This window comes from Alosa pseudoharengus, unplaced genomic scaffold (assembly GCF_046254945.1).
Source record: "Alosa pseudoharengus isolate Yale_2024_CS ecotype anadromous, Long Island Sound unplaced genomic scaffold, YU_APseudo_1.1 YU_APseudo_1.1_scf_3, whole genome shotgun sequence".
Lineage (NCBI taxonomy): Eukaryota > Metazoa > Chordata > Actinopteri > Clupeiformes > Clupeidae > Alosa > Alosa pseudoharengus.
Genome location: NW_027468718.1, coordinates 2751513 through 2762771, shown reverse-complemented (window position 1 = coordinate 2762771; position 11259 = coordinate 2751513). Strand labels below are relative to the sequence as shown.

The 11259-nt window shown below is 46.5% G+C and overlaps 1 protein-coding gene across 2 annotated transcripts in view; it reads left to right on the top strand.

Annotated features, from left to right (window-relative positions):
• Positions 1-11034, top strand: part of LOC143100035 (uncharacterized) — a 15840-nt gene extending 4806 nt beyond the window's left edge. The window contains exons 4-8 of one of the 2 annotated variants that reach the window (XM_076262962.1): positions 495-706; positions 1896-2056; positions 2454-2613; positions 4968-5092; positions 9394-11034. In XM_076262962.1, the coding sequence (XP_076119077.1) occupies positions 495-706; positions 1896-2056; positions 2454-2613; positions 4968-5092; positions 9394-10821 (2086 nt within the window). In that variant the 3' untranslated portion in view covers positions 10822-11034. The remainder of the gene's footprint in view (positions 1-494; positions 707-1895; positions 2057-2453; positions 2614-4967; positions 5093-9393) is intronic. The other variant, XM_076262963.1, reaches the window with a different exon arrangement.
• Positions 11035-11259: the final 225 nt, after the last annotated feature.

The window sequence follows — 11259 nt, the reverse complement described above, 5'->3', positions numbered from 1 at the left end:
AAACTAATGCAGGTTGCGTTGTGTAGTGCGTAGAGTCTTGAAGCAAAGAAATGAGTTTCACTGTATGGCAGCAATTAAACATTTGACCACCCAGGGGCAATATGTGACACCATAGTCAGTTACCTGCGAGTTTCCGTTTCGATTTCAAAAGTAGCCTAATCATGAAGAGGTCACGGTGAAGTGTGGCGTGCGACCATTTTGATTTAAAAAAAATAACGACTTAGTTCACTGCAAACACTGCGATGTGTGGCCACGACAAAAATACGAAATAAATAATGCATTTTAATATGAAAATATTAATGATTAATCGATTGTCAATCGTTAATTCTCCCGACAATCGACTAAGAAAATGTAATCGAATGCCCATCCCTAGTCACCAACGTGAGAAGATGAGGACAAGTGTGGATGTTGCTAGGTTACCTTGAACTAGGCATGTGGAATGCCTTTACATCCACACATGACAACAGTAAACAGGTAAATCAATAAACATTCAGTGTTTCCTCTTCCCCTTCTAGCGATGACGACAACCAATCAGACACTCTTCTCAGCGTTACCAGGGCAACGTCACTGCCGGTGTCTGTCTTCATGAAGGAGGACATCTATAAGATGTACACGCTATCAGTGCGGGCCAAGATATACAACCACACTGGTTGCGTGCCAGGATATACAACCAACCCTGCCCAAACCACATTCGAACCATACACCAGTAAGAAACACACACACACACACATACACATACACACACACACATACACACAGTCAGACGCACATATTAATTGCCATAAACACACACACACACACACACAGTCAAACACACACATTATAAGTGCCATAAACACACACACACACACACACAGTCAAACACACACATTATAAGTGCCATAAACATCAACAACTTTATCCAGCGTTGCTTACAGCTCCTTTAGTAGTGTTTAGTTTGTCTGTCTGCATGAACACACAGACACTGAGCTGTTCTCTCTCCCTGTGTTAGCTGTTCTCTCTCCCTGTGTTAGCTGTTCTCTCTCCCTGTGTTAGCTGTTCTCTCTCCCTGTGTTAGCAGTGCTAGGTCCTCCTGTAGTGAGCTGTTCTCTCTCCCTGTGTTAGCTGTGCTAGGTCCTCCTGTAGTGAGCTGTTCTCTCTCCCTGCTGAAGCTGTTCTCTCTCCCTGTGTTAGCTGTTCTCTCTCCCTGTGTTAGCAGTGCTAGGTCCTCCTGTAGTGAGCTGTTCTCTCTCCCTGTGTTAGCTGTTCTCTCTCCCTGTGTTAGCAGTGCTAGGTCCTCCTGTAGTGACAACAGTGTAGTGACAACAGCTGTTCTCTCTCCCTGTGTTAGATGTTCTCTCTCCCTGTGTTAGCAGTGCTAGGTCCTCCTGTAGTGAGCTGTTCTCTCTCCCTGCTGAAGCTGTTTTCTCTCCCTGTGTTAGCTGTTCTCTCTCCCTGTGTTAGCAGTGCTAGGTCCTCCTGTAGTGAGCTGTTCTCTCTCCCTGCTGAAGCTGTTCTCTCTCCCTGTGTTAGCTGTTCTCTCTCCCTGTGTTAGCAGTGCTAGGTCTTCCTGTAGTGAGCTGTTCTCTCTCCCTGCTGAAGCTGTTCTCTCTCCCTGTGTTAGCTGTTCTCTCTCCCTGTGTTAGCAGTGCTAGGTCCTCCTGTAGTGAGCTGTTCTCTCTCCCTGTGTTAGCTGTTCTCTCTCCCTGTGTTAGCAGTGCTAGGTCCTCCTGTAGTGACAACAGTGTAGTGACAACAGCTGTTCTCTCTCCCTGTGTTAGATGTTCTCTCTCCCTGCTGAAGCTGTTCTCTCTCCCTGTGTTAGCGGTGTTGGGTCCTCCTGTGGTGAGCTGTTCTCTCTCCCTGTGTTAGATGTTCTCTTTCCCTGCTGAAGCTGTTCTCTCTCCCTGTGTTAGCGGTGTTGGGTCCTCCTGTGGTGCATGTGGAAGGATGTGGGGACTGTCTCCTGGTCAACAGCGCTCTACCCTGCGGCGACGGTATCAAACCTGCTGAAATAAGAACCTTCAGCAAATCAGTGACATACAACATCCAATGGAAGAAAGCCGACGAGGACATGGTATGAATACACACACACACACATATAGACACACACACAAACTCACACACACACACACACACACACACACACACACACACACACACACACACACACACACACACACACACACACACAAACACACACACACACACACACACACACTCACACACACACACACACACACACACAGACACACAGACACACAAACACACACACACACACACACACACACTCACAAACACACCATCATACAGTGGAGGAAAGCCAACGGATACACAGTATGAACACACACACACACACACACACACCAACATTATCATGAGGAAGGTCAAAAACGGCATATCTGTGTGTGTGTGTGTGCACGCGCGTGTGTGTGTGTGTGTGTGTGTGTGTGTGTGTGTGTGTGTGTGTGTAGGTGAGATCCCTGCCCTCTAAGCACAATCAGACTAAGATAAGTAACCTGAATCCTGGAGAGCGTTACTGCCTGAAGGTGGCGCTCCAATCCACCAACAATCCAAACACACTCCCCTCTGATTGGCAGTGTGCTTGGACAAGCCCTGCCCCACGACCTGCAGGTAAGCAAGCTGCCACTTACCTCACACACACACACACACACACTTACTCTCACACACACACACACACACACACACACTTACACACACACACACACACACACACACTTACTCACACACACACACACACACACACTTACACACACACACACACACACACACACTTACACACACAAACACACACACACACACTTACTCACACACACACACACACATTTACACAAGCACACCCAGCGTATTGACATGTTCTCTAAATGGACGTTACATCCTAATTGGCCTTGTTCATACGGTGGCCATTTTAAACCAAACCGAGACTAAAGGCTACACCATACATGGGCAACATACGGCCCGCGGGCCACATCCGGCCCGTGGGCTTTCCCTGACCGGCCCGCGTAAGGTCCGTGAAAGAACAATAGTCAAGAGCCTATATAGAGATAATGCATGCAAATCAATATCGTTGTTTTTATTTTGAAAGCGACTGCTATTTGTACGCCCATACATTTGTGCGTGGATGCATACGACGTAAACACCCTCACTGATGTGCTGGTGAATATAATTTATGCTTCTGCGTCGACACAATGCAGTTGCCTTTACGTCGGCGTAAACCTTTCAAAGTTTTGTGTCTCTTATGTCTGCATCTAGACTTTCACTCTACAATATACGGAAAATCAGGACTTACTTAACTCAAGATGCCACCCAACTTCTGGTTCAGGCAATAGTCATCTCACGACTCGACTACTGCAACGCCCTCCTGACAGGTCTCCCAGCCTGCGCAGTGAAACCACTTCAGATGATCCAGAACGCGGCGGCGCGCCTGGTCTACAACCAACCCAAGAGGGCACATGTTACCCCGCTACTCATCCAGCTACATTGGCTACCTATGGCGGCCCGCATCAAATTCAAGGCTCTAACGCTTGCCTACAAAGTAGTCTCCGGTTCTGCTCCCACCTACTTGAATGCCTTCATACAGACATACGCTACCTCCAGACCGCTGCGCTCCTCAGACGAACGACGTCTAGCTCTACCTCCGGTACGCTCAGGCCAATCAAAACTTTTCTCATCTGTTGTTCCTCGCTGGTGGAACACACTGCCAGTTCCTACAAGGGCAGGGACATCCCTCTCCATTTTCAAAAAACTCCTGAAGACCCAGCTCTTTAGAGAACATCTCCTCTCATAGCAACACTTACAACAAGTCTTGCTGATCCTAGCACTCACCAGCCGTCTTAAACTGACACGTAACTGTTAAAAACAGCACTCACTGATGCACTTATTCTTACTGTACTCTAATGTTTTTTTAAATTGTCCTAATATTGTTGAGAATTGCTCTAAACTTAAACTGTTTACCATGTTGTTAGTCGCTTTGGCTAAAAATGCGTCAGCCAAATGTAATGTAATGTAATGTAATGTAATGCATCGCTCACCACCGCAAAGGTTGTTAGAACGAACTCCTACTGCTCCTTGTTGGCGATATTAAGTGTTCATTTCAAAACATTACTGGCAGATAGACAGTTTACAATCGGATAACCCCGTAATTGTAACCAAAATATGTCTGTGAGTTTATATGCAAAGCTTATGTTAGCGAACTAGTATGATGCTACTACCCACAGGTTACTTGAAGCAGCCGGCTCAACACACAGAGCGAGTTGACCAATCACAGTTATGTGCATGAAGTTAAAGCAAAAACATTATTACATTTTTAAAATAGTTTTCTTTGTGCATGTTGATTAACTAATGACAGCCTACTATTGTCTGCTCCACATTTTCGTAGTCTAATTCTGCATAGAGTTAATTTAATGATGGTAATGATTTAATGATGAAATATTGCTGAGTGTTGATGAAATGCTGGCACAGGCCTATCGGTTGTACTGACTCCTTCACATTTTCATGACCTAGCCTAATTATATAGATATTGTAGTACTTTTTTATATCAGTCTTTGAAAACTGAAAAAAAAAGTCAATGTCAAAAAATCATTTTCGAGAATGAGGATTAAATACTGGACATATATTAAATAGCCTATTGCTGTTTCTCCTTTGTCTCCCTCACATTTTCATCTGTGCTTACGACTAGTAAACAAAACCATATGATTTACTTAATGTTATACAAGAACAGAATAGAATTGAACAGAATTGAGTTCAGACTTGAGTTCGGTATTTTGGGTCCGGCCCTCCTCAACAGTCCCAGTTTGTCATGTGGCCCCTTGGGGAAATTAGTTGCCCACCCCTGGGCTACACAAACCACAGGATTTTTGTGTTCCATGCATTCACCAGTAGGTGGCGAAAGCACAAATTATATAGGGCCTGTGTGTGTCGGAGTGTTGTTTATGGTGTGTGTGTGTGTGTGTGTGTGTGTTGTGCAGGACTGTATCTTCTGTTCTGGTCGGCGGGGACTGTGTGTGTCGGGGTGCTGCTCATGATGCTGTCCGCCGGTCTCTACTACAGTGGCGCCATCTGCAGGCCAAAGCTCAAACTGCCCCAAAACCTGGTGAGATAGCGTCCTCTCCTCTCTTATTCTCCTCTCCTCTACCCTCCCCTCCTCCTCTCCTCCTCTCCCCCTCTCCTCCTCTCCCCTCCTCCTCTCCTCCTCTCCTCCTCTCCTCCTCTCCTCCTCTCCTCCTCTCCCCTCCTCCTCTCCTCCTCTCCTCCTCTCCTATCCTCTTCATTCCTCTACCCTCTTCTCTTCCCTCTCTCTTGTCCAAAATTATTCATACCCTTTTTACAGGTATCATTGCATCGTTTTTTCATTAATTTTGCTGTGGTCTCTAGTATTAATGTATGTCCTGTGAGCTGGGTTCGGTGAAAAAAAATGCTTTGGTCCTCCTGTTTAGATGCTGGTCCTGCTTTTTAAATGCTGTTCTAGTTTGGTGGGGGAGGTGTGTGTGTGTGGGGGGGACGACAGGATTTTGCCTCTTACTCATGAATATTCATGACATGCTAATGAACTCACCTCTGATTGGCTAACAGCACTGTGACGCTCCCTCCAGTGCGTCAACTTGATTCTACCTGCCTCCGCTCCATATTCAACTTTACAGTGCTAAAACCCGAGTCGAAACTGTTGCACAAAATGTCTTTGGAGATACAACCTTATGATTCGAGGAGGAAGAAGAACCAGAACTCATTTGTCGATGAACGTTGGTTTAATAGAATGGTAATATTTGCATGTCACCTCCTAAAAGAGGTAAACGTTTGTGGCGTTCGTCATCATGCTTTCAAAGTATAAACAGTTGGAAACGTTTTTAAAATAAAGACTATTACACTATCAACAACAATCTTCCTGGTAGATATCACTTCACAACACAGGTTAAGCGCCGCTAAATGCAGTTCAGCTACTGACCAAGCCTGCTAATCATATGCTAGTTACGGCTACTGACCTAGCCTGTTAATCATATGCTAGTTACGGCTACTGACCTAGCCTGCTAATCATATGCTAGTTACGGCTACTGACCTAGCCTGCTAATAATATGCTAGTTACGGCTTGAATTCCAGGATACCATCATTCAAAGACCATTTGGTCATAGCCCACCAAATATATAGCTCTAAATGTTCTAAACAAACACCCCTACCCACCTATAGTTTGCTAGGTGCACGTGCGGAAATTGCGCCAGTATGCCCACAGAAGCAGAGACTGTGCGCTGCTAAGGAGTAATGAGAACTACGGCATGGCTTTGGTTGATACTCCTCCGGTAATGAGAACTACGGCATGGCTTTGGTTGAGACTCCTCTGGTAATGAGAACTACGGCATGGCTTTGGTTGATACAAGGTGGTTGGCAAAGGTTACTCATATTGTTTACATTCACGTATGACTGCTCTGGTGGATAGACCCTTTCAACAATAAAAACAAAAGCAATGCTTGAACGTTCTATTTGGTTCCCAATCTACTTCCTCTGCATTAAGATAACATAATGTTAAAACGGAAGCCTTGTGGGGCCAACTATGATGCTGATAATGGAACTCTCTTGAAAGGGTCTATAACCCTCCACCCAGGATTAGAACCAGTCTGCTTTAACATAATATACTCCCTTCAAAATGCACTAAACATTTATAAAGCCAACTAGCCCCTGTGAGACAGAGGATATGAAAGGAAAGATAAAGCATCTTTAGCTTAAAAGGGAATGTTAATGTTTTCTTTAACCCTTAGAACCCGATTGACACAGTGCGTCAAAAAACACACCCTTTCTTCTCTGTTACATTGCTCCGGAACTGTTCATTGCAGCCAGATGAAACCTTTATTGCATGACAGAGCAGAAGTGGGGCTTTCCAACGAGACTACACACTTGTCTGTACGATCAAGTATGAAAATTAAAAAAAATCATGAAATTAAATCAAATTGCATCATATTTACAGTCTATACTTCTCTGCGTTCACCTGCACACCCATTACTCTCGTTTGAATTACTCGCGAACCCGTGATCGCATCGATATGGCAAGCATATCAGATGAAAGAGGGGGCACAGAGCTATCATTTGATACCAAGTACATCCTTCTGGGTTATAAAACAGACGAAGTGACAGCAAAATAATAACTTCATATAGCTGGACTTACCCAACGTTTTTGTCTGTTCTTGTGGCAAAGCATGTTTATAATCCAACGCTATCATGTGTTTCTCTATGGCAAAGCATGTTCATATTCCGGTTTTGAGATCCTAGTTAATTCCTGCATGGCATCTAATTCAAGGCTCACATTGCATCCCAATTTGTTCAACAAATAAACACCTTTTTTGCCTTTACTTTGTTCATGGCAATGCAGTAAAAAGTTGAGAATTATTATGACTGCATACACATAGGCACGCAGGCTAACACGCAACCTCGGGTCAAGTCAGGTCAGATCAGTTCGTGCCACAGATATGGAGCGCAGAAAGGTCATTTTTCATCACTAAATAAAAAATGGCATTTATTTCCGTAAATCACACACCACATATTTCTGTAAATTGCTCAGCCCCAGAGTATCGCTCCAACATGGCAATTATATTGCCCGTTTCAGGACAGTCTGCCCTACACACACATGAAATGCATGTAGAGCTTGCTGTAGTGAGATACATGTCGAAATATAAGAATTTTTATAATACACTTTTTATATTTTAATTCTTTAAAAATCAAAATAAAATCAATGCTAGTATTAATACATGAAATGATCTGGCAGATCTGGATAGCCTAGACTCTCATGAAAAAAACAATATATAATATGTGTGTGTGTGGCACTTACAATGACCAGAATAAATCCTTATGAATAAAGGTAGTGAAAATGCCCTAAAAACAGCTTAGGGTTGTAAGGGTTAAACATGCATGTGGGTTTGTTGAGAGGCAAGGTGAGGCTGTGTAAAGGTGCACATAGCTCTACTATAAACTAATTCCATCCCATTTAAATAGTACAACATGGAAAATCATTGTGTGGTGGTCAGTGTTGATATTGTGGTGGGCCGCCACAAAATAAGTCAATGTATGGGAAACACTGGACTTTGCATTGCGCTCTGCGCTACCTTGCGCTGGGTGCACGATAGGGGCCTGTGTGTGTGTGTGTTGTTACCCAAGAGGTGTTTCTGTGGTAGACTGAATCTGATACTACAGTGTGTGGGGTGTTTGTGGTAGATCTAATCTTTGTCTATGTGTGTGTGTGTGTGTGTGTGTGTGTGTGTGAGTGAGTGAGTGAGTGAGAGAGAGAGATTTTCCATAGTCCATGTCAATTGTTGTTTTTGTTTAATTGTTTTCTCTTGATATAATTACTGCTTTGGAAACATTTGTAAAACGTATTCATGCCAAAAAAGCAGTGAGAGAGAGATGTGAGAGAGAGATGTGAGTTGTGATAAGAATTTGGAACTTTATAGTTTCCCTTCCTTTCCTTCTCCCTACCATTCCCTCTTCCTTTCCCTCTTTCTCTCCCTCCCCCTCTCTCTTTCCCTACTCCTCTCTCTCCCTCCCCCTCTCTCTTTCCCTACTCCTCTCTCTTCCTCCCCCTCTCTCTTTCCCCCTCTCTCTTTCCCTTTCCCTCTCCCTCTCTTTCCCTCTCTTCCTCTCTCTCCCTCTCCCTCTCTTTCCCTCTCTTCCTCTCTCTCCCTCTCTCCCTCACCCTCTCTCTTTCCCTCTCTTCCTCCCCCTCTCTCTTTCCCTTTCCCTCTCTCCCTCACCCTCTCTTTCCCTCTCTCCCTCACCCTCTCTCATTCCCTCTCTCCCTCACCCTCTCTCCCTCCCCCTCTCTTTCCCTCTCTCCCTCCCCCTCTCTTTCCCTCTCTCCCTCCCCCTCTCTCTGTGGAGGTTGTTATGGGGATGGTGGCTGGTGGAATTAAGGTTACATTTGCCCATGACAACCTGGTTAAGAACATTTGGGAGTTGGGGGTTGAACCAGCAAAACAATAACTTCATAATATACTTGTCTTTACTGAGTTGTTGACATATTCAAGGTGTTACTGTTGTTGTTGTGACCAGTAGTTGGTGGTTGTTGTGTGTGTGTGTGTGTGTGTGTGTGGGGGGGGGGGGGGGGGGGGGGGTCAGGTGTTTTTAATACATGATGTAGAAGGTGTTTTATTTGTGTCAGGTGCATCATGAATCCATGGTTTGAGGAATAATCCAATAAATCTGTGCTGAACCTCTCTTTCTCTCTCTCTTTCTCTCTCTCCCTCCCTCTTTCTCTCTCCCTCCCTCTTTCTTTCTCTCTCTCTTTCTCTCTCCCTCCCTTTCTTTCTCTCTCTCTCCCTCCCTCCCTCCTTCCCTCTTTCTCTCTCTCTCTCTCTCTCTCTCTCTCTCTCTCTCTCTCTCTCTCTCTCTCTCTCTCCCTCCCTCTCTATCCCCCCAGGTTCTCCTGGTGACTGGGTTCTTCCTCTCTCCGGAGACGGTAGATTTTGATGCCGTGTGTGTGAGCTCTGATTGTGTGCTACTCGCACAGAGAGGACGCACTCCCGCGAGGAAACACCCGCTCAGCGACGGAGCCCACAGCGAAGACGAGGAGGACGAGCAGGAGGAGGATGAAGACGGCACAGAGAACTGCGGCTACATGGACCGAGCCGCGCCACCGTCCGCCTCCTCCCAGGATGCACTGGGGCCAGATGCTACCGCTGAACAGTACTATGGGAGTTGTAGTCCCACTGGCAACGTGGAGCAGCTGCAGGGTCAACCGGGGGTCGAAGGTCACGCCGCCACGCCCCTACCAAGGCAGGACAACACGCAGCCGAATACTGGGGAGAGCGATGGACAGAGGGAGGAGTGGATGGAGAGAGAGAGAAAGAGGGATGGAGAGAGGGAGGAGTGGATGGAGAGAGAGAGAAAGAGGGATGGAGAGAGGGAGGACAGGAGTGAGGCAGAGAAGAAGGGAGATGGAGAGAGAGAGCAAAGGGATGGAGAGAGAGAGCAAAGGGATGGAGAGAGAGAGCAAAGGGATGGAGAGAGAGGGGAAGCAGACGCACACAGGGATGTGAACCTGGATGTGGGTTCTGGGGATGTGAACCTGGGTTCTGGAGATGTGAACCTGGGTTCTGGGGATGTGAACCTGGGTTCTGGGGATGTGAACCTGGGTTCTGGTTCTGGAGATGTGAACCTGGGTTCTGGGGATGTGAACCTGGGTTCTGGGGATGTGAACCTGGGTTCTGGAGATGTGAACCTGGGTTCTGGAGATGTGAACCTGGGTTCTGGAGATGTGAACCTGGGTTCTGTCCGCCTGGGAGGCCTGAAAGAAACGGAGCAAGAGAAGGAGGAGGAGGAGGACGAGGACCAGCCTCTGCTGAACTTACAAAACACACACACGGACACACACACATGGACAGATACACACACACAAGGTCGGACAGAAACTCACCCATGGACAGAACTGAGAGAGCACACACACACTCCCACACAAACGGACCCAAGCCACACACTCCCTCTTGCCGAGGCCTCACACACAGATGCACCCCTGCTGGACCAGGTGATGCTCAGTAGGCCACTTGGGTCGGGCTCCCACACACACACACACTCAGACACATCACACCCACACACACACTCACACACACACACACACCCACACACACACCCACACACACACTCACACTCGCACAGTGCTACAGCGCCCGTACGGGCACAGCTGACAGGAACAGGCTCTGATTGGTCGAATGGACACTCGGACAGAGGCAGCCCAGACACTGGTTACCTGGCAACGCACAAAGGCTCTGTCTATTCACACGCAGCCACAGATGAGGACGAGGAGGAGGAGGAAGAGGAGGACTATTCAGGGTACATGACCCGACAGTGAAGTGTGTGTGTGTGTGTGTGTGTGTGTGTGAGGAGGAGGAGGAGGAAGATGAGGAAGAGGAGGACTATTCAGGGTACATGACCCGACAGTGAAGTGTGTGTGTGTGTGTGTGGACGAGGAGGAGGACTACTCAGGGTACATGACCCGACAGTGATGGGTGTGTGTGTGTGTGTGAGAGAGAGAAAAATAAATATCTCATTTCGATTTTTCTGACATGATTTCTGACATTATGATTTTTGAATGTCAATGAATTGATTCAAGTTCACAAGGAGCAAGAAGAGGACTAACCCAGGGTACATGATCCAACAGTGACGTGTGTGTGTGTGTGCGTGTGTGTGTGCGTGTGTGTGTGTGTGTGTGTGTGTGTGTGCGTGTGTGTGTGTGTGTGTGTGTGTGTGTGTGTGTGTGTGTGTGTGTGTGTGTGTGTGTGTGTGTGTG